This window comes from Raphanus sativus, chromosome 2, assembly GCF_000801105.2.
Source record: "Raphanus sativus cultivar WK10039 chromosome 2, ASM80110v3, whole genome shotgun sequence".
Taxonomy (NCBI): Eukaryota; Viridiplantae; Streptophyta; class Magnoliopsida; order Brassicales; family Brassicaceae; genus Raphanus; species Raphanus sativus.
In genome coordinates this window covers 24,412,522-24,432,338 of record NC_079512.1, presented here as the reverse complement: position 1 = coordinate 24,432,338, position 19,817 = coordinate 24,412,522, and the positions used below count along the sequence as shown (strand labels likewise).

Sequence of the window (19,817 nt, the reverse complement as noted above, 5' to 3'; positions counted from 1 at the left end):
GACACTTCAATGAATCTTTTCTCAGACACGGTTTAAGAGGAACACTTCAAAGTTGGTCGAATTGCTTAGTAAGCCCATATTTAGACCTTATTTTCTCATTTCGTTCTATCCACTCACTTATTCTTATCCGCTGCATTTGTTGATCAATTTGCAATGCTTTTTCAACCATTAACCACAATTCCAGCTTAATTTTATTAATTGGATTTCACATTGGCAGATTACCAAACAAACAATACTGATGAATAGTTTAACATGAGAGTGTTACTTGGAAAACATTTAAATAACTTTAAATAACTGTGTTACTTGAAAAAAATATAAATTTAATCATTAAAAATAAAATAATTTTAAGAAAGTACTATGAAATAAGATTAAATAAATTATAATTTTTAACACCATGACTATAACACTTATGAAGTGAAAATAACTATATCCGAATGAACAATCAATGAAATACAGTTTAATATAAAATATTCTAGTTATGTTAATTAGTGAATACGTCAAATTGTTTTCTGATGGATAGTGATATACAACTCTACAATCTTGAAATCGTATTTTCAGAATTAATAAATCCTTCAACTTTGTTGACAAACTTAGCCATGTTTCTGGTTCTATGTTTCTAATGATTGAAAGGCAACCTAAGAACAAACAAAATAAAATCCAAGCCAAGCCTCTGTAACTTCAATCCCAAGTTGATTTCTGTTTCAATTTCAGTTTTCGTTTTGATGTATTTGTGGTACAACTTATCCTAGAACAGGCGCTAAAGAACTTATCTTCACAAGTTCTTACGTGACCGAATAGGTCAACAGAATAAAAAATTCAACGTTGTCCAAGTCCTTTACGCTGCCTAATAACGAGCAAGTGACACTTCTTCCTGTTGCTTTCGTCGTTGCATCGTTACATATTCAACCAAATCCAAAAATACTAGTAGAAGTTAATAAGTTGACTCTTTCTTTTCAAAAAAAAAAGTTAATAAGTTGACTCGTTTACTCTTTTTTGTGGTCCTTCACAATGCTTTTATTTTTTAGATATGAAAAAAAAACTTCTCGTGGGTCATATATTAAATTCCACGAATATTCCTATGTAATTTCTATATAATAGATACCTTTGGAATTGCAATTGTCATCAAGATTCCAACATCTCAAGTTACATCTCTTCTCATTCTGTTTTTAAAAATATATCGGAAATTTCTGAAGCTTATCAATAGTTCTCTTGAGCTATGACCGCCCAGGTACACCCTTCCTTTCATATATATTCGCTCTTGAAATAATTAAAATATAACTTACTAATGTTTTATTGATCGCTATATATAGAAACTGATCAACTATAGTTATATTCTTACAATTTGCAAAACTGATCTTTGGTTTCAATTTGACAGAAATTTGTGTTGCAATTGAGTGTTCACGAGGAAAGAATAAGGAAGAAAGTGTGGGCGACCGTGTCTAAATTTTCAGGTATTTTTTTTATAAACTTCAACATTTAAAATATGATCATTAGTTTTAATAAGTTGGCGAATTGTTAAAAATGTAGGGGTTACATCAATAGCAATGGATGATAAAACCGGGAAAATGACGGTAGTTGGTGAAGTTGATGTACCGATTATTGTGAAGAAGCTAAGGAAAATATGTAATGCAGAGCTCGTTACGGTTGAAGTTGTTAAACCACCTGAGGAGAAACCGACTCCAGCTAAACCCGCCCAAATTGTTGCCTTTAGCTACCCGTACCAATATCAATATTCCTATGCAAATTCTTACTATCAACCATAAGACAATTACAGAGTTTTTTTTTGAGAAAAGATAATTACAGAGTTGTGGTGGAGAAACCAAATACTTGTGTGGTTATGTAATTTTCTAGTTCTCTTTCAATAAATTCAGTTTTGGTTGATGTAAAAAAAATATCTGTTTTGGTCTATGGAACGCTTAATTCAATTTCTATGAAATACTTTAATTTTATTTGTGATATAGATTTCTTGTTTGAGTTTATTTATAATAAAAAACAATTTCTGTATGATAAAAATGTTATGCATACGCTTTTTTTTTGTACTTTTAGTCATCTAGTAATCATTTTGTCGAGGAAAGCAATTCGACATTAGTTCAGGACAATAGAACATGCGCATTTCTTTCAAGAGGATGGTCACAAGTCAGGTTTGAAGAATACTCAGCATATCGTGACATACACTCTTTACATGGTAAGGAACAAAAGACCGATAAGTGAAGGTAGCTAGACCTTACAAGAGATTTTACAATGAATATAACAATCAATGAGGCTCAACAGAAATAGTCCCTTGACGCTCTCACCATAGATACCACTACAGCCTGCAAGACAAGAGGAATCGACTAAACTGATCATATATGTAATTAACCAGTGGTTCTCAGAGTAAGAGTCAGGCATGTAACAAACAACGCTGTTGAATCAAGGATCCGGCAATCAGGTTTAGGAATCTTTAATCAAAGGAAAAATGATCGCTGGCTACGTGAAGTATTAGCCATCACATGGCTAGCCATGCAAACTAAACTAATATATACCTAGCTACATGAAGTATATGTTATGCATGACAACATCCTTCAACTTAATGATATTATGTAATTAACATCACAAGTTTATTTTCATTCATCCAAAAATTGATGTAGGTGATAGAGACCGTTTAAATATCTCGTTTCATCAATTAAAATATTATCAACTTGACCGTAATTTATGTAAAATTAGATTTTAAACCGCTTTTTAAAAGCGTAAGAATTTTTTTAACAAAATTTAATTTACAAAATAAATATTTTTAATATTATTTGATAAGTAATATTTTAGAATTTTTATTTTAGTGTATTTGAAAAGTATATAATTATATTATTTATATTATGTAAATTTGAAAGTCATATAAAATATTATATATTTATTTTTTAATTATAAAACTTATTTAACGTCAAACTGACATTTTATTTGCTTAAAACTTATTTGATGTCTAACTTAAACCAAATATTATCTTGTGTATATAGTTATTAATAATACACTTTTAAGAATAAATGTAATCTAATAATACAAATATAATATTACAGTTTTACTAAGTTTAAGTGAATGAAATTTTTGTTTATGAAAATATAAATAAAATAATTCACTAATTTAATTACTTTTGTATTAAAAATAAAATTTTAGAGTCAATACATAAATAGACATCAAATAAGTTTTATAATAAAACAATTATCAGATAAGTATATATCACATAATTAATCAAATGAATTACAGAACTATATTAAATTTTAATAATAAAATAGATTAAAATAATTTAAAAATAATCTTATATAACTTTCAAATTTAATAGGAACAAAATAATATAACTATATAGTTTTCAAATTCACTAAAATAAAAAGGTAAAACACTACTAATCAAAAAATATTAAGACATATTGATTTTGTAAATTAAATTTTGTTAAAAATATTCTTATGCTTTTAAAATGTGGTTTTAAATCTAATTTTAAATAAATTACGGTCATATTGGTTATATTTTAATTGATAAGATGTGGTATTTAAACGGTCTTTATCATCCACATTAGTTTTGGGATGAATGAAATTAAACTCGTGATGTTAACTACATAACATCATTAAGTTAATGGATGTTGTCATGCATAACATATATTTAGTGTAGCTAGGTATACATTAGTTTACTTTGCATGGTTAGCCATGTGATGGCCAATACTTTATGTAATGTAGCCAACAATCATTTTTCCTTAATCAAACTATATGCAGTGTTTAGGGGTCAAAGGTTTAGTTTATTGAAGTGTTTAAGCTAAATGCTGAAAGGAAAGAAATACAAAGAGAATGAACGCGTTGTCGGAATGATTAACTCGTAGTCAATAACTATTTTTCTCTCTCCGCATTCTTTCTCTATGTTCATGTGTCTTTCTCATTGGATACTCTCCTGTTTATACATCCTTGATTCTCTTTCTTCTATCCTGTAGTGTCGGGGTGAAGGGGGCGGTTTGGCTGTCATCATTACGCTATTGCTTGTGTAGATTTGAGGTGGTTGATGTTTGGCTACGATCGGTGGTTGATGCAGCCTATGGTCTAGGCTACTGTTTCCCATTGTCCTTCGCTTGCGTACGCCAAAGGCTCATTGATTGGGCTGAGTCAATCTCTTTTTCAATGGGCCTTTGTTTTTATTGCAAACCCAACTCGCGAATCGGGTCGAAGTCCCATCCTCAAACAAACGCTTGCTTTTGTCCATGCCGTTATCGATGAAAAGCATTAGTATCTCTCATTATAATAGACACATGAAGAGATAGCTGAGATTTTTATGGAGATGGACAAACCGAGGCGTTACAACACGTTAACAATAGGCTTGTACAGTGATAAGAGAAGTGAGAGCTTTATTTAAAACATAACATAACCGTATTGCTCACACAAGAACCTTCAGTCTCTTGGCGTGTAACAATAACATCGACATGAAGTGATGAAAACGGCAACTCAAAATCTGCAGCAAACCAACCTGAAGTCTCATTGTTCCCATTGATAGAAAATAGTCCACTTTTCTGCTGAACTTGTATTTCAATCGGCCTACGAAACTACTCTCACTAATGAAGTGGTCAAAGAAGTGGCAGCTGTATGAAAGGTGTCTGTCACCTCAAGTACAACTCTGAAGATGAGTACAAAATCCTGAGACTGTCCCTCGATTTTCAGAAGAACCCCGAGGATGAAGAAAAACTGGCTTCACTTTCATCCCTGTTGTAGTGTTTGACGCCACTTGTAAGCATATGACCACTTGCGCCTGTGAATACATTTCATAATCTTCCAAGACACACACAAGATGAGACTTCCATGGGTGAATATGTGAGAAAAAAAAAATAGAGACCTTCATAAGTGGTAACACAACACTTTCCTTCTGATATTGACGGTGGAAAATTGACTGAGAATAAAACACCACATAATCACTTGAACATGTGATCACAATCACGTTAGACATGTTAACATCTAATTCCAGCACCATCACGATTTGCTTGAGACCAAAGATAAAGTGGTCCAGTTTCCACAGTATCTTTATGTATGAGCAGTCTTACTCGACGCTGAGAAAAGAGAAGACTTCGAGTGCGTAAATAATTTGTAGACGACGCTACAGACGGTTGACACCCATTTCTTCCCTCACAAGTTATTTGAGCTACTGCTTTAGACCTATTGTGAAAAAGATGCATGGAGTTATGAATCGTAAAGTACTTCCACATATGGCCACGTGACAGTAGTCACATGATTGTGCTACTTGCACCACGTAAATCCACCATATATTTCTTATTTGCGTCAAAAGCTTCCACGGTCAGGTACTACTGAATGGGATTTACGAGAGACACGTCCCCGTCAGAGACTTTAAGATCGACGAGAAGATGACAAAATCAAGAACTCCAAAATCGACTTTACATCAGTCAGCGTTAGACAACGAGAATATATTGTGTCTTCTTGTCCAAGATCACAAGTCAGGAACTCCATTATTGAGCTGCAAACATTGGTGTATATATCCTTTTGATTTTTCATGTAACTAGACATAAACATCTTGGCTTGTTATTCCACCTTGATTCCATGTAGAGAGCTATATAGATCTCATTTTTGAGAAACAAATTGTTGGCGTATACCTGATCTTGTGGCTCGCCAATGTTCTCGACCCTGATTTGCAGAGTCAATTTCAACGTAAACTCGACTACGACTTCTCGTATCCAGATATGCATTGTTGTCCATCATGTCAAATTTGCTAATCGCCTGACCATGGTCTGTAGATTTAAGGATGATGACATCCACCTCTACAATTCCAATAAAACGGGCTTCGTTTTCCTCATTAAGGATGTTGAAGTTGGATGATACAGTTAATATGTATTTGAGAAGATGATGAAATAGTAATTCTGGAATCACATTCATAAAAAGCTAAACCAACTCTCAAAGTGTGAAGAGTTTAGCAGAAGAACCACTCTAGAATAACAAAGGGATTTTCCTAGAAAGTTCACATGAAAATCTTAGTAACCATACTCTGTTATATACTCTCATCTGATATCTCCTGATGAGGTGGTTTTAGTGTCTCCATTCCCTGTATCAGTAGATATTTATCAACAACATCATTGACATGATTGACATCATCATAAACATCAAGTATTGGGTCTCCATAGATTTATTTGAGATGAACGAAGTCTTATCCGGTGTTTCAAAAAAAAAAACGAAGTCTTATCCAACCTCGTTGTCGATGATCCTCATAGTCATAGATGTTGAAAACGGCTTTGCGGTAAATCCTCACGACTCAACTCAGCCCAGTGATCTACTGATTCGTTGCTCTGTTATCCGTCAAGAATTTATAATTGTCCCATGCCATGATTCTTTTAGAAAGAAAAAAAACTGGACAAGAACATGATTTCTCTGATACCAAACTGGCGCATCTTCAAGCTAGATAGTCTTGGAGTTCGGTTGATTCCAAAAGGAATAATATGCATTCGACAAGAATTCCATGATTTTTGATTCTGAAGAATAACCGCTCAGACGAGGATTCTTGATAAAATCCACGTTCTATAATATAGGTTCATCCGTAGGAGATTCCATCATTTCTTATGTGGCAATCTGAGATTTCCAGTGCTTTGTTAAGAAACTTTAATTCATAAACGACTATATTTTTTAAATGAACATTTTCAGTCTATAGCTTATCTGAGAATTCTGGTTCCAAATCAAGCTAGTCAGCAACTCCGAGCATGACATCGCCCAATTAAATGACCAGAATAATTCAACACAGCCAAATAAACACAAAAACTTTATATATCAATGACTAGGTGGAAACTAAATATTTTAATAGTATACATTATATAAAAAGAGCCATCCTTTGCTAATAATGTACTCACCTGAATTAGTTCCAGTTTTGGGTCCTTGCAATGGGTCTCAAACAAACATTTTCTTTTAAATGATTGTGTTACTTAAAACATAACAAAAAAATAGTTTTTTAGATCAATGTTTTTCTTTCAGATCTATGTTTTCTTAGGATTAAAAAGCAACTTAAGGACAAACAAATGAAAATCCAACATCTTTATAATCTATAAAAGGGAACCGTTTTGACTTCAGTCCCAGTTGGATTTCACTTCGGTGTTCGTTTTTGATATTTGTCTTACAACTGAACTTCTTTTTTTTTTTTGAATATATGTTAAATTTATTCAAAAAGAAAATAACATTTTTACAACTAGTGCATCAGTTTTTCTTTAAAAAATATTATGGAACTTCTATGTAAAATATAGAAAATCGTGTGTCATCTTGTGGCAAACCACAGAGATAGTCCTGCTGCCAGTTTGAAGTTTCCCTGTTGGCGAAACGCTAAGCACCGATCTTGAACTTGTCGATCCACCATTCTCGCAAGTGTTGCTGCTGTATCAGGTGTAGCCCCATGTCTCCTGTCATTCCTTTCTTTCCACAGTGAATATATTGTGGCTTGGATGGTGTACCTTGTAAGGAAAGTCTCAAGTAGACCTCGACTGGTGTCCATACTCAGGTCCATTAATTCTGACCATCTTGTAGTGAAATTTGCCTGCAACAGACCAGACGTTAAGAGTGACCAGACCTCCAATGAGTAGGCGCATTCAAAAAATAGATGATCCCGAGTTTCCAAGGGGTCATGGCAGAGAGCACATGCTGGATTCACGCTAGCGTTCCAAGCAAGCATTCTGTTTCCTGTCGACAGCCTATTGTGTACTGCAATCCAATGTAAGAAAGCATACTTCGGAGTACAGTGTTGGAACCATATCGCTTTCCACCATGCGACTGGTTGCTCATGTTTCCGAGTTAATTTCCAGGTCAACTTCGTGACAAAAACAGGTTTGAACTTATCACTGCCATGTTTCCAAAGGGACTGATCCTGCATCAGCGTCATCTTCTCCCTTTGCATCGCAATAAGTGTTTCAAGCTCATTAAAAATATCAAGTCGATGCCGTCGCCTTCTTGTGTTAGTCATAACCTTGTGAACCGTGGAGTTTACTGGAATGTCCATATCAATACATCCTCGGGGCCCGAAGAGATCGTGTAGTCTACCCATAGGCGACCAGGAATCGAACCAGAACGAGGTTCCAGTGCCGTCTCCAACATTCATCCTTTGCAGATCCTTCGCCTTATCACGATATTTTAGTATTTTTCTCCACATCCAAGAACCAGTCGTGGTTGCATCAGGTAGAGACCAGAAGTTACCTCGCTTTATCAGATAAGTTTGAATTCACTTGGTCCAGAGAGAGGGCAGACCAGACACAATACGCCAAACCAGCTTCAAGCAACAAACATTATTCACTTCTTTCAAAGATCAAAGTCCTAGCCCTCCTTCACTTTTTTCTCGAGTCACTATTTCCCATGAGATTTTGGCCTTCCGAGAACTCAGAACAGGACCTGACCACAAAAACGCTGAGCAGATACTATTTATCTCCTTTATGCACTCTCCTGGTAACAAGAAACCAGCCATCCAAAAATTGACAATACTTAGCAACACAGATTTTATAAGTTGCAGTCGCCCTGCCATTGAGATAAATCTATTTGTCCAGAGACTAATGCGATTTCGTATTTTTTCAATCAAGACATTGTAATCTGACTTCCCCATTCGCTTAGATAGCAGTGATAGTCCCAGGTATCTCACCGGCAGCTTCCCTGAAGCAAAATATTTTTCCATACTTATCTTCAGTCCAGAGACTTTTCCAAAGTAATTGAAAACATCAACAATGCTTTCTACTGATCGAACTCTTCCATCTGTAAAGACCATAATGTCATCCGCAAAGCTTAAGTGAGTGAGCCCGAGATTCTTACACTTCGGGTGATATCCTAGTTGGCGATCTGCAGCAGCTTTGTCCAGCAACTTTGACAAAACATTCATACAAATAACAAACAGATACGGAGATAATGCACATCCTTGCCGTAGACCCCTCTCACTTTGAAAGTATCCAGCTAACTCCCCATTCACTTGGACAGAAAACGAAGGAGTTGTGATACAGAGAGAAATCCAGTGAATCAACTTTGCCGGGAAATCCATTGCTTCCAATGTTTTAAGCAGAAAGCTCCACTGAACTGAATCAAAAGTTTTAGAGATATCTATTTTTAAAGCACATCTAGAAGAAATTTCATCCTTGTGTGATAATCTTTGACAAGTTCTGTGGCGAGAAGGAGATTCTCAATGAGTAACCTACCTTTCACAAAGGCAGACTGATTTAGAGCAATAAACTCTGGGAGTGTAACCTTAAGCCTATTAGCAATTATCTTCGAGATGACTTTGTAGATGACATTACAGCAAGAGATTGGCCGATAATCTTTCATCTCTTTAGCACTGTTTTCTTTGGTATTAGGACTAGAATTGTAGAGTTAATTCCTATAGGTAGAAATCTTTTCACTAAGAAAGATTGCACCGAGATGATGAACTCTGACCCTATGATTGGCCATGCTGATTTAAAAAATTCCACAGTGTAGCCGTCTGGTCCAGGTGACTTGTCATTAGGCATACCAAATAAGACCTTCTGTATCTCCTCTGCTGTTACCTCTTTCAGTAGTTCTGTCTGCTTAGCTTCAGAGCACCTATATGGTAATAGCGTTCGCAGATTACTCGTCTCAAACTCTAAAGAACTTGTTTGTCAAGCAAAGTTCATTTTTTTTTTTGATAAAATCAAGCAAAGTTCTTACGTGACCGAATATGTCAACGGGGTCAAAAATCAACGTTGTCCAAGTCGTTAACGCGGCCTAATAATGAGCAAGTGACACATCTTCCTGTTGTTTTCGTCGTTGCCTCGTTACATATAACTCCAAAAACATACCTAGTAAAAGTTAAAAAAGTTGACTCGTTCACTCTTTTTGTTGTCCTTTGCAGTGCTTGTGTTATTAATAATAGAAAGAAAGAAAAAGGCCTTTTTTTGGCTTCAAAGAAAAAGAACTTTCGTGGGTCATATATTAAATTCCACGCATATTCCTTTGTAATCTCTATAAATAATAGATACCTTTGGACTTGCTATTGTCATCAAGAAGCTTTCAACATCCCAAGTTACATCTCTTCTCATTCTCTCTTCAAAAATATATCGGAAATTTCTGAAGTTTTTCAATAATTTTCTTGAGCTATGACGGCCCAGGTACACTCTTTCTTTCATATATATATATATATATATATATATATTCGCTCTTGAAATAATTAAAATATAAACTTACTAATGTTTTATTGATCGCTATATAGAAACTGATCAACTATACTTATATTTTTTACAATTTGTAAAACTGATCTCTCGTTTCAATTTGACAGAAATTTGCAACAGGAAAGAATCAGGAAGAAAGTGTGGGCGACCGTTTCTAAATTTTCAGGTATTTTTTTATAAACTTCAACATTTAAAATATGATCACTAATTTTAATAAGTTGGCGAAATTAACATTTTTCATGATTGTTAAAAATGTAGGGGTTACATCGATAGCAATGGATGACAAAACCGGAAAAATGACGGTAGTTGGTGAAGTTGATGTACCGGTTATCGTAAAGAAGCTAAGGAAGATATGTAATGCAGAGCTTGTTACGGTTGAAGTTGTTAAACCATCTGAGAAAAAGCCTGAACCGGAGAAACCGACTCCAGCTATTGTTACACAGTTTAGCTACCCGTACCAATATCATTATTCTTATGCAAATTCTTACTATCAACCATACGATAATTACAGAGTTGTGGTGGAGGAACCAAATACTTGTGTGGTTATGTGATATTCTAGTTCTCTTTCAATAAATTCAGTTTTGGTTGATGTAAAAAAAAAATCAATTTTGGTCTATGAACACTTAATTCAATTTCTATGAAATACTTAACTTTTAGTTGTGATATAAGATTTCTTGTTTGAGTTTATTTATAATAAAATTCAATTTCTGTATGATAAAAATGTAATGCATACGTTTTCTTAATTTTTTTGTACTTTTAATCATCTAGTAATCATTTTATCAAGGAAGCCACTTCGACATTACTGCAGGACAATAGAAGATGTGCATTTCTTTCAAGAGGATGGTCACAAGTCAGGTTTGAAGAATACTCAGGATATTCGTGACATACACTCTTTACGTTGAGATTCACCGTTCACGCATGGTAAGGAATGAACGACCAGTAAGTGAAGGTAGCTAGACCTTCCAAGAGATCTCACAATGAATAACAACAATCAAAGAAACAACGATGACACTTCATTAAATACTTTCTCAGACACGGTTTAAGAGGAACACTTCAAAGTTGGTCGAATCGCTTAGTAAGCCAATATTTAGACCCTTCGTGACAAAAAAGACCTTATTTTCTCATTTCGTTCTATCCACTCGCTTATTCTCATCCGCTGCATTTGTTGATCAATTGGCAATGCTTTTTTCAACCAGCAACCACAATTCCAGCTTAATTTTATTATTTGGATTTCACATTGGCAGTTTACTAAACAAACAAGGAAAATTTGCCAAAACAGAAAAAAAAAACAGCATGATTGTCCTTTTAATATAATATCATCTTTGAGTTATCTTTTTAGTATAATAGTTTTTCATAATTTTAAAATTAACCATTGATTAATAAACTAAACAAACTAAAAACAATTTAAAAATTTAATTGAATTTTAAAAAAGTTTAATAAAAAAGAAAAACTGGTTTAAAAATTTTTCAAATTTAAAATTTTTATTTTCTATTAAAATTTTTAATAAAACTAAAAAGTTTTAAACTTTTTAAAAAACTAAAAATTTGTAAAACATTTTTTATAAAGTTTATTTCCTATTTTTATTAAAAATATTTATAAAGTTTATTTTTACTTTTATTAAAGCATTCTTAAAAACGTTTTACAAAGTTTTTTTATTAAAAACGTTTTACAAAGTTTTATTTTTTTTACAAATGTTTTAAAAATGTTGAAATTAAGAAGTTTAATAAAAAGGAAAAAAATATTTTAAAAGAAGTTTAATAAAAGGGAAAAAAACTTTTTTTATATATATTTTGAGAATGCAAATTGACTAAATAATATTTTAGGAAGCTATAATATTTTCAGAATATTTTATTAATTGAATTTTCCTTAATTTTTGAAAAAGTAGATTTTCTTATCCGTAGAAGGCACAATGGCACATTCTACACTGTGTAGAACCATGACAAAAATCTCGAATGCAATTTCTACCTCATGTAGACGTTCGAGAAGTGTCTAGATTTCGCATTCCGTAAATTTTAGAATACTTCATAAAAGTAGAAACATCATTCGACAGAAAAGTAGAATGTGCATAATGAAAAAAAAAAAAATCTTCCATGTTATAAATATTTATACACTTGGATTATATAAAGGTTTAGAATGTGGGTTTTTGGATTGCAAAAAAAAAAATGTCAAGAGATGAATCTTTCATCCCGAAAATTAAAGAAATTTAAAAGAAGTCCAAAATCTGTAAATATGTATATTTTCATAATAATGTGTATTTTTCTGAAAAGTGATAACTTATAAGAGGTTGTAAAAATATGTATTTTCATTTTTAAAAATACATAGATTTTTAATAGGTTGTCAATATATGTCTAAAAGATGTATATTTTCATCCTAAAATTGTGTAGATTTTTTAAAAATTGTCTTTTCTTTCATTTTTTCTATCTATTTTATATACACTTTTAAAACTATTAAAAATTATCTAAAAATATTTAGGTACTTTGGTTGGTTGAGTAATATAATTAGTAATAATTTTTTATATATATAATATCTTGTTTTTGTGGAGTTTTTCGTCTATTTCAGTTTTATTTATTCGAGTTTGTGATAAAAATATTTGTGTCTATTTCAACAATATTATTTATTAGTAGATAAATATCCAAACTAAGAAAAATATTTCTATAAATGTGTATTTTTTATTTATGCATGAATTTAATATATGTATTATTTATTTAGTGAATATTTTATTACATGGAAAATGATTATTTAAAATTTAATTGAATCCTTATAACCACTTAAATTCATCTATGTAACAAATTAAGTGAACTACTGCAATTGTCTAAAAGAACAGTTGCAACTGATTAACCAACGCAATTTTTGGTGATAAAACACTGTAATCACTAATGAAAGATCATTGTAATATATGAACCATTATAATATGCGTGTGATGAACCATTATAATTGTTGGTGATTCTAACATTTCATGAAGAACTACCGCAACTTTTGGTACATTGCAATAGCTATCCTTGCGATATTTGACACTCAACCATTGTAACACTTATTCTCCTATATTAGAAGTTGTAGATGATGACGAATCACAACTTAAAAAACAACAATGAAGATTAGAAAATTACAAGAATCACAATAGACTAGAAAAGAGAGAGATGTGCTATTCAAAATCATCAAAGTTATTTAGATCATACATATAAACATGGAAAACTACATTAGTTTTCAATAGGTTGTCAACATGTGTAAAAGTGTGTTTTCATTTTAGAAATTGCATAAATTCTTTAGAAATTGTCTTTTTCATTCATTTTCATATATAATTTTATATAACTTTTAAAGAGTTTTAAGATTGTATAAATTCTTTAGCAACGTCTGTATATCTTCAGGAATTGTCTCTTACTATTAGAGAAAAAAATTAAAATGGCTTCAAATTTTGATAATTATATATCGATTAAGTAGAGTAAGTATGAAAAATATGATTTATCGTTTTTTCCTATATTATTGTTAAAAGATTATTGGAAATGTCTAAGAGTGTGTATTTTGATCTTCAAAATTGCATAAATTTTAATAAATGTTATTTTGTTATTTACTTATTTTATTTATTATATCAAATAATTTTCCACAACTGTACACTTTTAAATATAACTTTTAATAATTGGATTTCACAAAAATGTCTCTTATTATCTTAATTTTTTTTATTGTTTTAAGAAGTTGTCAAAAATGTTTAATAATTTGTTTTCATAATGATGTTATCATTCTGGAAATTGCATAAATTTTTAAAAGGATGTCAAAATATCTAAGAATGTATTTTTGGATCCTAAAAAGTGCATATGTATATAACGAGTTGTCCTTTATTTCATTTCAAATATATTTAAAGAATCTTCTTTTTTGTCACAAAAGAATCTTTTAAAATATCTAAAATATTCAGTTAATTTAGTTTGTCAAATTCAGATTCTTTTGGTCTATGTTGGTTTTGTTTATTTGTAATTTCAAAATAACTTACGTAAACCAGTAATATATATATATATATAATTGGTATTGATGTTTTGTATTTTAATTAAAATGTAAAATCATAAATAAATTGAAATTTTTAGTAGTATCTGTAAATGGATATATTTATATTGTGACACATAAACTTCTTCAGAAAAAAGTAAAGCAATTTTATACAAACATATATTACAAAATGCAGTATATTTATTTTTATAAAATGAGTTATCACCAAGTTTTAATAGTATAAATAGATATATTCCAATTTTGGATCCTTACTTAGGGTCTAAAACAGACATTATATTTATTAACTAGGAGTTTTCCTGCGTTATGCGCAAAATTAATAATTTTAAATATAATATTTTATTTTATTTTAAAATATATAATTCATATTTTAACATTACTATTTACATATTTTAATTTCGACGGTTTAAAAAAAAATTATAAACTTACTTTTGTAGTCTTATTTCTCTTGATTTGGTTTAACTATTTCAATTTGACTTTATTTAAATTTTAATAAAGTTAAGTTACATTTTATAAAAAATATTTTTAAGTATATTATATTATATTTAATGATAACTTATTTTTAGTTATATATATAGTTTAAAATATATGCATATATATAAATATAAAATCTAATAATTTTGAGATTTTGTCTGTCTTGGTTAAAATATGTTAAACTTAAAAATCTATTTATTAATTAACCTGATGAAAAGAGAAAATTAGATAAACATTTAATCATTTAACTATCAAAAAAATTGATTAGTGCTATTTTAGTTTTGTATTTGTTGAGGCCCATTTACAATTAATTATGGTACGTGTATACATAAATAGTATATATAAGTTAATGAAAAAAAAATATTTTGAATCTTATTTAGTTTGTTTTCATTATGTGATATATATATATATATATATATATATATATATATATATATTACTTTAATATTGATATTTGAGTTATTAATAAATTATTAGTTTGATCAAATAAGTATTTATATGGAAATTTATATTAATGATGATATATTAATTATTAGCCATTACTATATTAAAAATTCTTACCAAAAAATATAAATCTTTATAAGGAAATTATACATTTCAAAAAATAGTTTGACGCCATGTTATTTTTTTAAGAGCCATATCATCTATTTTCGTGCCATGTCATCTTTATCTAGTGAAAATGAATGTGGTGACGATATATGTCAAAATCACTTCTCAAATATAGTTTTTTTCGCTGAATTGTATTATTAAGCCTTCAAGACAAAGAGTTCTAAACAATGAGAACCAACAAAACAACATAGAAAATGGATACATCAATAGAGATCCAAAATAAAGTAACACATCTATTTTGCGTATGGATGACTAAAGATTTTTCATATAAAAACTTCATATTTGCTTCTGGAAGAAATGAATCTCAAAGAAGATAATCTTCATACTAATCTAAAAGCATCACGATTCAGAGTGAGTCGAAAACGATTGTCAGTCTCTTTTTATTACTCCAGTAGGAGCCACCGAAATAAAACAACTCTCTGTTTTGCTCTATTAGCAGAGTCAAAGAAATTACCATTCCATATAACTTCGTGATGTCTTTCGAAGTAACCATAGTTTGCAGCAAAAACTTCATCACCATCGAATGAAGAACCATCAAACGATTGAAACCGGTAAGACCTGTTGCCACCATCTGCAGTAGATTTGTCAATTATTTTTTCTAAACAGTTCAACTGAACCAAAAGTTTTGTCTTTCCAAACCAATTGAAAGAAACATACAAAAGAACAATAAAAAACTTTGTTAGATTCAAAATAAATTGGCAATAAAATAGCGACTGGAAACAAAACAGATACAAGAAAGAGATGCAAAACGAATTAAACAAGATGATGTCGAAGCTGGAGAAGCCTCTGATCATCGACTTGAAACTATGAAAAATTTCTCTTTTTCTCTCTTGACGATCTCAAATATAGTCTAAGGGAGGAGGTTATGTTTCTACAAAAACATTAATTTAATCATTTAAAGAAATAACAGTCTGTTTTTCTAAGAGTCATTTACACTATAGGACAGTTTCTGAGTTTTTATTACAAAATAGAACACTTATTGCTCTTAAGGCAGTTTATCGTGACTACAAAGCTAACTAAACTTATCCTTCTAACAAAATGGATCCCAAAAGTTTGATCTTATTTTCTCTCTCTCTCTCTTTAATGGTTGATATATATTGATCCTAATTTCATCTTCAACTTTTTCTTCTTCTTCTTTTTTTCTCTTTAATGGAAGATCTGTAGTGACCATAGTTTTATCCTTAATTTTTTTATCATCTTTCATTAACGGCCAGACCCTTTTTCATTGAACGAGCTTTGTGTGATTGCTCGACGGCGAGCTCCTAAAATCACCACTCTGCTGCCTCATTTGTCATCGAAGAAGAAGAATCACCTCCGTCGTGTTCATATCTACCGTCGTCGCCGTCTAGAATCCTTGTGGTTCTTCCTCTCCGTCATAGAGTGGAAGCTTGGAAACAACAATGTCAAGATTCTATTTTTTTGCAGATTTGGTCCTTCAAGTTTCTTTTTTTTTTCATTTTGGACTTCAAACTTTCAGATTTGCAGAAATGACCTTTGATTCCTGTCCCCAAACTTAGTAATGTGCATTTTAACCTTTGTTATATGAAAATAAGCACAACTTGTTTTTTCATGGGCTATAATTCATTTATTGTGTACATTGTTGTAACGATATATGTGTACATTATAACTTTTGAAGCCATTTGATATATACACTACCGCATACACAAATGCTTTATCATCTACATGTCCAGTGTTGTACACATGTACACTAACATATTTGTTGTACACATGTACGTCCAGTGTTGTACACATGTACACAACCATATATTTTTTTACACATGTACGTCATCAACCAAACATGTAAACATGTGCACTAATTTTCTCTTTGTAAGTGTAAGGATAAAAAAGTGTGATTTACATTAATGGAATGAGTTCTCATTTTTGAGTGAATGTTTGTTTAGATCATCATACCATAAACATTGATATTATATGTGTACATTGGTCTACCATATTTTTTGTACACATATGTGTACATAGATAATATATAAGAATGTATATATGTACACAACAACGATTGTACACATGTACACACATGTTACATATATTTGTCCATTTCATTTGATAGGGTCTAAAATGCAATGTGTGTACATGTGTACAATCGTTTGTCAAATGAAATAGACAAATATATGTAACATGTGTGTACATGTGTACAATCGTTGTTGTGTACACATGTACATACTTATATATTATTTATGTACACATATGTTTGAAATATGTATACAATAATATGGGATATATAATATTAATCTAGTTATGGAATGATGTTGTTGAACACATAATGGCGTTCTAATCTGGGATGTAGCAGCGGCTTCCATTTATATTCCACCGGAAACACATAAGGAGACTGAGATAACCACAAAGACCTCTAAAAGTACCGTGGAAGAGAGGTTGAGGACAACAACGTTGAAGATTCTCATCGGACTTGAAATATTGCAAAAGAGAAGATCTGTGTAGAGGAAAGGAGACAGAGTACGGCGACGCGAGAAGACATTAATGTCATGATTGTACCTCGAATCTATCACACTATTGACACCGTTGTATACATGATTATACTATTATCAGAGATATACCTTGACATATCTCAAAAGATAGAGTAAATAATAAAGATGTTGATTATAAACATATTTTCTGGAAAAAAGTTCTGAAGAAAACAATAATCATTATACAAAAAAATAAAAAACTTAAGAGGAAAAAAGGAAGAAGAAGATGGTATGTGGGACCCATTTTATTTTGTCTGTTATAAGATTTGTGATTAAATCCCGTAGAAATCAAATATCAATTAGTTACAACTTTATTTGGTTAGGTTATAACTAGAAAGTGGGTTTCGTTAAAAAAAACTATCTTAATAGCACAAACTGTTTTAAGATGTAAAATAAACTCAGAAACTGTTCTAGAAGGTAATTCTTTCTTTTTCTAAAGCATACAATAATCTAAGTAGTATGTTTTCTTGATTTATGTTTTCTTATGATTAGAAAGCAAACTATGGACACACAAATCAAAATCCAACATCTTTGAAATTTATAAGAGAGAACTTTTGTGAATTTAATCTCAGAATTGAGTTCGATTTCAGTTTTCGTCTTGAAGTGATATCTATACAACATTTCCAAGAACATAAGCTAGAGAACTTGCTTGACAAGTTCTTAACGTGACCAAAGTGTCAAGAAGGTCATAAACTAACGTCTTCCCGGTCGTATACGCTACGCTATGAGTAGTGACACTTCGTCGCTTCTTCTGTTCGATTTCGGCGTTATCTTGTGTCGTTGATTTTAATTTTCAAACAGTTCCTGAAATAATAAGAAATTCATAGATATTGACTCGTTCACTCTTTTTGTGGTCGTTACAATGCTTTTGTTACATTGACGTAGATAGGAAATATATTAACTTCCTCGTAAATTCCTATGAAATTTCTATATAATAGATATCTTTTAGGACTTGCAATTGTCATCAACAAGCTTCAACATCTCAAATCAGCTCTCCACTCTTCCCCTCTCTTTAAAAAATATATCAGAAGTTTCTGAAGCTTTTCTATAGTTTTCTTGAGCCATGCCCGCGCAGGTACACCCTTTCTTTCATACATATTCCATCTCGAAATAGTTATATATTTAATATACTAATGGTTAGATAATCATTATATATAGATACTAAACATATATATTTATGTTCTAAAAATCTAAAAATACGCAACTAGCCATACTGATCTCAGTTTTCAAATGACAGAAATCTGTGTTGCAATTGAGTTTTCATGAGGAAAGAATCAGGAAGAAAGTGTTGGCAACCGTTTCTCGGTTTTCAGGTATCTTATTATAAACTTCAAAACTTACAATATAGATGACAAAACGGGATTTTTCATGTTCTGTTACTTATTATATACTTCTAATAAGTTGCCAAAATTAACATTTTTCATGTTCTGTTACATTTTTAGGGGTCACTTCGATAGCAATAGATGACAAAACCGGGAAAATGACAGTAATTGGAGAAGTTGATGTACCGAGAATCGTGAAGAAGCTAAGGAAGATATGTGAAGCCGATATCGTTACCGTTGAAGTTGTTAAACCACCGGAGAAAAAGCCTGATGAACCGAAGAAACCAGAAGAGCCTGTTGCATATCCGATTAGCTACCTGTACCCATACCATTCTTACTATCCATACTGTATTTGTAATTGTGGTGGATCAATTAAATAATACTTGTGCAGTCATGTAATTTTCCTAGATCCCTTTCGGATAATACTAGTTATGTAACATTATTTTTGATGGAAACTATATTTTTGAGTTACTGGTGTATACATTTCCCGTAAGATCTTATTTTGAAAGGAAAAAAAAAACGATTAATGTAAGGATAAATTTATGCTGTTTACACTTCGTTACCTTCTAAATTTAATCATCAAGTAATCACTTTTCTCGAGGTTTCATTCACGTAGACTTTTTTTCTTTCAGTTTCAAGTAATCCTTACTTATAAAGTTATAATCATATTCACTACAAAAGTACCATCTATTACTAAATCAAATATGTTGCTAGGGTCTGAATCCATTTTAATACGGATGCATATTCCATATTTATATATTTTGTTTGCTTTCAAATTATTTTTATAATTAAAAGTAAAGA

At 31.2% G+C, this 19,817-nt stretch overlaps 3 protein-coding genes and 1 pseudogene across 3 annotated transcripts; 3 read left to right on the top strand and 1 right to left on the bottom strand.

Annotated features, from left to right (window-relative positions):
* Positions 1-1,091: 1,091 nt before the first annotated feature.
* LOC108840992 (heavy metal-associated isoprenylated plant protein 13) lies at positions 1,092-1,949 on the top strand. Its single transcript, XM_018613786.2, has 3 exons — positions 1,092-1,228; positions 1,376-1,451; positions 1,528-1,949. Exons 1-3 carry the CDS (start codon positions 1,217-1,219, stop codon positions 1,761-1,763), a joined length of 324 nt encoding a protein of 107 aa, XP_018469288.1. The 5' UTR covers positions 1,092-1,216; the 3' UTR covers positions 1,764-1,949.
* A 5,296-nt stretch (positions 1,950-7,245) lies between these two features.
* Positions 7,246-9,281, bottom strand: LOC130508644 (uncharacterized). Its single transcript, XM_057004244.1, has 3 exons — positions 9,155-9,281; positions 8,611-9,035; positions 7,246-8,178 (listed from the first exon to the last, which is right to left on the bottom strand). The coding sequence occupies exons 1-3, from the start codon at positions 9,279-9,281 to the stop codon at positions 7,246-7,248; spliced, it is 1,485 nt and encodes a 494-aa protein (XP_056860224.1).
* Positions 9,282-9,980: 699 nt separating this feature from the next.
* Positions 9,981-19,487, top strand: LOC130507915 (heavy metal-associated isoprenylated plant protein 13-like; annotated as a pseudogene).
* Positions 10,001-10,775, top strand: LOC108840354 (heavy metal-associated isoprenylated plant protein 13). Its single transcript, XM_018613187.2, has 3 exons — positions 10,001-10,081; positions 10,249-10,307; positions 10,400-10,775. Exon 3 carries the CDS (start codon positions 10,417-10,419, stop codon positions 10,690-10,692), a length of 276 nt encoding a protein of 91 aa, XP_018468689.2. The 5' UTR covers positions 10,001-10,081; positions 10,249-10,307; positions 10,400-10,416; the 3' UTR covers positions 10,693-10,775.
* Positions 19,488-19,817: the final 330 nt, after the last annotated feature.